Genomic DNA, 6,000 nt, shown 5'->3' with positions numbered 1-6,000 from the left:
GTGAAAATTATTTCGATGTTCTTTTTCGCTATATAGGCATTCAGGGGTAGAAAAAAATCAATTTTTAAACAGTGCGGTCATTCAAACTAGTCGAGCCTCTATAATTAGCTCAGCATAGCAAAAATTCCCCCAAGCAAATTGAATGCATCGGTAACATATATCAGATTCAGATTTCAGCACGTAAAGGCTTGTATCCCTTTAAAATCACTTAAAAATCTCAACAATCATTCAAAAATCCCTTCCACTGAGGAAAAAAAGGCAAGGTCGTAGAGTGCAGGGAAATGGGTTTACTGGTTTGATTCACCCCCCCCCCCCAAAACTATTCAGAGGTAGTCTAAATTGTATTCCCTCCAAATAAACCCCCGAAATGACCTCTGCCCAAGCAAACCCCCTCCCCCTTCCAATTTGATCTGGCTACTGCCTAAATAGGAGAACGAAGACCAATCGGCTGAAAACGTGATTATTAAGGACCAAAAGACCGTAAATAAATAACATTATAAACAAAGATATCGGCATTGCCATATAATTTTATTTCACAGCTAACAATCCTATCTATTTGCTTTCACCTAGAATGGAGTTCACTCTCGACATATGCTGTTCCTGATAATCTCTCCGGAAAAAGTTGACACTATTGACTAATAAATAAGTTCAAAAAATGAGGCACTAGTCAACTCCAAGTGAAGTGATGGGAAAAATTTATGCAAATCGTAGGAAGTAGATGAAGGCTGTCATTCAAAATGTTTTCTGCGTCATGTTTTCATAAAACCAGGAATTTTCAAGCTACACTCCCCTTGCTCCGGGTAAATTCAAACATACGCGTTGCAGTGTGACAACTCTTGCAGACTCAACTAAGAACTCTCCCTCATTTACGCCCAAGAATCTATTCGCACACGTCTCACTTAGAATGGAATTCACTCTCGTCGCGAAATTCGTGAGCACAACGGTCATATTGGAAATAATAGGAAAATAGACGAAAATTGTTGGCAAAATTCACTCACATTTACAGCTCTAAGTTGTTTGTCAAAATTTGAACTCAACCTTTGATAGCCTTTTGTACAGTTGACTTTAAACGTGAGTGAATTTTGCCAACAATTTTCGTCTATTTTCCTATTATTTCCAATAATCCCGCTGTGTTCACGAATTTCGCCGTTAGCGCCACGAGGAAATGATGGGACAGTTGGGGTGGATATTACGAGCTTACTGATACCAGTATTGAACTCTTAAGATACCTCTTTGCTCAGGACTCTTTGTGGAGAAGGTCCGCTAAACCTAAAAAAAAAACCATTGTTCCTTGTAGAGAGTGAAGCACAAGAGCTATTCGGCTGAACCTAGGATCACCGCAACGTGCTTTAATAATATGGTGTAGCATAGTATTTGGAGTAAGCGTTTGAAGGCTAGGTTTTGCGAGGCGAGGAGAGGGATTTGCGATATGACGGAATGGTAGGGAAAGAAGGCTGAAGAGAAACCCTGACGCGGAGAGCTATCCAAATATTTTTAATAGGTAACTAATTCGAGGTTTCTAACAATGTTTCCAATTCACTGGAGTAACGGAAAAGTTTTACGGAAACCATATGAAGTTCTGAACAACGAACATGTAAGGCTAAATTATTTAGACTCACTCTGTAAGTGTCAGGATTTCTGCGGCTCCAGTATGTTAAAGCCTCTGGCGAAGTTCTTCCCTTCTGTTCCACACACGGAAAGGCACGAAGGCTCCGCTGATGACCATGGGTTCAATTTCCTCAATGCCTCAGCAGCAAAGCAGAAGGTGAGCTCCAAGTTCTTCGGATCCTCAGCTTGCCTATCCTCAGAGCGCGGGACCTTTCCCTTCGACTGACGCAGTTTAGTCACCAGCAGAGACCGACCCGTCTTCAATACCAGCTGGCAAACTAAAAGAGCAGCACATCGTCCAGTCGACCTTCTTCCCCTCCCCCCCTCTTCTCTCATTGGTCCTCCTTCAGATCTACAAGGCCAAAGTACAGAGTACTCAGAAGAGGCTTGTAGGCTCAAGTCAAACGTCTCCCCATGGAATTTCCTCGTAGACCCCCTAAAACCATGAGGCTTTGAAACGAATTAGACTGGCGCGAGGAAGACTACGCCATAAAAGCATTAAGAACTAGATAATGAGCTGAGGGAAATATTTTGACCGGGCAGAGCGCAGAGGTTAAAAGTGAATAACCTTCTTGTAACAAATAAAATTGCTCCAGAGTCGCACAACACAATTCGATCAACCTCCGCAGATCCATTGTTGTACGAAGCTGCAGTATTAAAAGTGCTGAGCGCTTTACCCTGCATGCATCGATCGACTTCATCGATCTAATATGCTTGGATATGGTAAAGCACTGTGTACTGAATACATAGTTCGTGAATCATTGAATACTCCAGCTATTAGGGATACGAACAGTTTCTAAATACGTGAAATTAATTGCGAAACTCGCGAAACTCAGTGCAGGCTTCCTTTTTTCCATTTCATTTTTTTCTTTCTCCGCCTTACAAGTATTTTATTTTCCATCTCATTACTTCTGAAAACTATGTGTAATGTAATTCTGCATGGAAAAACCTTTTTTGATTCGTACTTTACATGGATAGTCATATTTTACTTACTAGCCCTTGGAAAATTTTGTCTTTCAGTATATGCGCATTTGAGTTGCATTCTTGTGCTTCACGGAGCAATGCACGCTTGGTGGAAGCTCACACCACTTTCAAGAAAGTCTACCTACTACGCAGGATCTATTATTTATTCTCATTATTATTTTTATGACTAGGTTGTATGCATGTTAGTGTGGCTCCAGGTGTCAACCATAGTGGTGTTTGGGTGGGTTCATTTATTTAGATGCATAATAGCTTTATTTTGCAAGAATCACTTAGTACAGTTGATATATAAATTTATATCACAATATAAATTGAGCAAAAACATACCTAGAGTAGGGACTAGCACTTATGTAGAGGTTCCGCCTCGATCACGTGATTCACATCAACATCTAATTCACAATCCATCCTAAAGCTTGAGGCATCGTGCTATAAACGATTTTGTGACTGGAAGTCTTTTCTCTAAAAATCGAACGAAGCGGGTGGAAGGATAGCACCGGCAGGCTAATTTTATGATTTTCGTAACCAACTTTGAACTTAAAAATGTTCAATGAATTACTATGCCCCAGCTCACCCACAGTAGTGCATTTAGAGGGGATAGTGCTCTTTTCTTGATAAAGCAGGTGGAGAGATCACAGCGTAAATATCAACTACCTTCTACGTGCTCTACAGAGAGTTAAATTATTCAATACAACTTATTATATCAATTCCTCTTTTAATTCGTCTTGCTGCCCGTAATTCCCACTGCTTTGCGCTTACTTTCCCTTATCCTCCAGCATATTTCCCCCTCAGGTGCGTTTGAAAGCGTTAGCTTTCATATCGGTAATAGGTGGTTGTGAATTTCGTAGGATATGTAAATGATGTCATAGTTTTGATTTCTCTTTAAAGAATATATACTAAATAAACAAACGGGTTATAAAATAATCTGGAAAACAATTCTTAGCACTTTGATCAAAAGAGAACATCACGAAAATGGGACACGTCTCGGCTATGTTATGTCGTCATTTCTCAGGGACCCTCCATGTGCTTGTACTTGTACACCAGGGTACTATACGATCGAACAGTTTTTAATAATTTTACTTTAATGAATCCTGCCATTCAGGGCCACTGTCTCTTAAACTAACGATGGAGTTCGAAAAATAATACGGCAGAATAGAGGAAAATGTTCAATGTTATGAGTGACTAAGCGTGGAATTCTCAAATCAACACTTTAGTCCGGGGAGCTCTACCACAACAACCCAATTCACCCCTACGATTGAAAAATGCTGTGCGTGATGATTTGAATTAACCCTGAGAATCGAATAATATTTAAGTGACACCAACATACTTACAGAGGAAGAGAAATGACCCACTAAATTATTGGCATATATCATTAGCATAAATAGCAGACAAAATTCTCAAAAACATGGTTGTTTTCCCCATCTAAAATAGTCGGAAAACAGATGGCATTCAGCGCAAAGGGATTTAATCCGTGATATAAATAAAATCAACAAAATACAGTGGCACGATTTGTCGAAAAACTGCGACGGAAAATCAAAGAATACAATGGAGATTTTAGGAAATTTTTGTGTGGAGCTGCTGGACACTCGCAGGCTAAGAGCTAGGCTGAGTAGGTTTGAGCGATTTAATTTAATAATCCGATGGTTCGGTCTCTGAAACGTCATGCCCCCTGGAATTCTTGAAGATGTAGGCTGCGTTTAGGTTTTCCAGGGACTAGACAATCAGAATTTCACACACATTCATTTCCTTAGGCAAAGAAGCTGCCGTAGAATTAAGAACAGATATATTTCAGAGTGGAACAGAGATCGTCATCTAAGACCCGAAATAAATTTCCAGGTCCGTCAGAAACGATAAAACAAGAGAGGTATTTTTCCAAATTGATTTATTCATTCTGCTCCCTAACAATGAAGGACTTAAGTAAATACTAGGTAAAACTCAGGCAGACAAATAGACGAGGCCCCATTCCGCCTCATAGAAGCGTAATTTATCTTTACCAAGGAGCATTTTAATTACTTTTTTAAATTTTCTCCACCTGGTGACCAGCGCAGAACAATCAATTAGTTCTTAACGATTGCAGTAAAGTATGTGCAATCGCAAGGAATAGCATTTAACCCTTTAAAACCTAATAAGAAACCTAATATATAATAAAACAATAATAATAAACCTAAGCAGAATAAATGTTGCTTCTAAGCAACATCAAAAATGTTTGAACTTTCAGCCCTATTTAGGAGATATCTAAACTAAATGTTATTTTGTAGAGTAAATTTTAATGACGAAATCTTTATCTGCCAAGATAATTATCATTTAGAGTAAAATTTTTAAGTCTTCAAAATGAAAACTCTTGAAATTTGATTTCTCCAAGAAACAGCTCTGGGTTAGAAAGGGCTAAGAGTTAATTTGATAGATCGGATCATCAAAAATATTATTTTTGGCTAACGGCGTAAATTATATATCTTATTTGCCCTTGGAATTCGAATCATTCTGCCTGCCAGCGTCTCGAGTTGGGAGTTTATGTAAACTCTTTGAATGTGCGGTGTGAACAAAACATTTTGCGACCGAGTGAAGAATTCTCAACTGTAATATTCATGATCAAATCTCTAGCCACACGCAGAATAAATGTTTTGAATCCTCTTAAAGGTTAACAGCCGCTGCCTTAATATCTCAAGGTATATCCCATAAAGATAGAAAGTTAGCAAAGCATTTTCTGAGTCGTCTTAAAGTCTCCCAGAAACCGAATGCAACACAATTGACTCATGCGCAATTTTTAACCCATCGTGAAGTGTACCTCCTTGCTGAGGCGGCTCGAGGGTCATATGATGCTGTATGCGTAACAGGTTTGGGTTGTGAAGTAAGGTGCCATTCAGCCGACCGCGTCATACGGCACCGCGCCTTCTTGGGTCATTGCAGGAGGGCGTGGAAGAACTAACTCCCGTCCCATTCAAACAGGGCACTCATAAAGTCGGCCTCACTAGTGAATTCACTCGATGGGAATACATGGGGGTGGCACCAGCCTGTCCCGTAGAAGCATGAATCATGTTACCACTAAGGGAGAATTTTAATAGTTTTCCAAAATTGTCCGTTGGTTGGTGATGAGCTGTGAGCGATCAATTCATTATAAATTTTTTAATGCACAATAATAATGTTTTCAATAATGAGGAATAGCATTGAAATGTTATCATTCCGACTGACCGCATAGCCACGAATGTAAATTTTTTGCTAATAGCCTTAACTATTGCTAATTAGCAAAGGGGGCGTTCACGAACAGAAAGGAGCTTCAGGGGGGGTTCGCTATGAAAGAATTTAAAGAAAGGGTTAGTGAAGAGTCTGATTTGGAGTGTAGCGCTTCACGGTGCAGAAACGTGGACACTTAGGAAGGAGGACGAGAGAAGACTCGAGGCATTCGAGATGTGGGTG

General features: G+C 39.7%; 1 protein-coding gene across 1 annotated transcript in view; it reads right to left on the bottom strand.

Moving 5' to 3' along the window:
• Nucleotides 1–1,629: 1,629 nt before the first annotated feature.
• Nucleotides 1,630–6,000, bottom strand: part of LOC124165893 — an 89,650-nt gene continuing 85,279 nt past the window's right edge. Inside the window, exon 5 of the mRNA XM_046543433.1 lies at nt 1,630–1,960. Within this exon, the coding sequence (XP_046399389.1) occupies nt 1,630–1,960 (331 nt within the window). The remainder of the gene's footprint in view (nt 1,961–6,000) is intronic.

The sequence above is a fragment of the Ischnura elegans genome, chromosome 9 (genome assembly GCF_921293095.1).
Source record: "Ischnura elegans chromosome 9, ioIscEleg1.1, whole genome shotgun sequence".
Lineage (NCBI taxonomy): Eukaryota > Metazoa > Arthropoda > Insecta > Odonata > Coenagrionidae > Ischnura > Ischnura elegans.
Note: the sequence above shows the minus strand (reverse complement) of the source record. Positions and strands in the feature narration are given on the sequence as shown.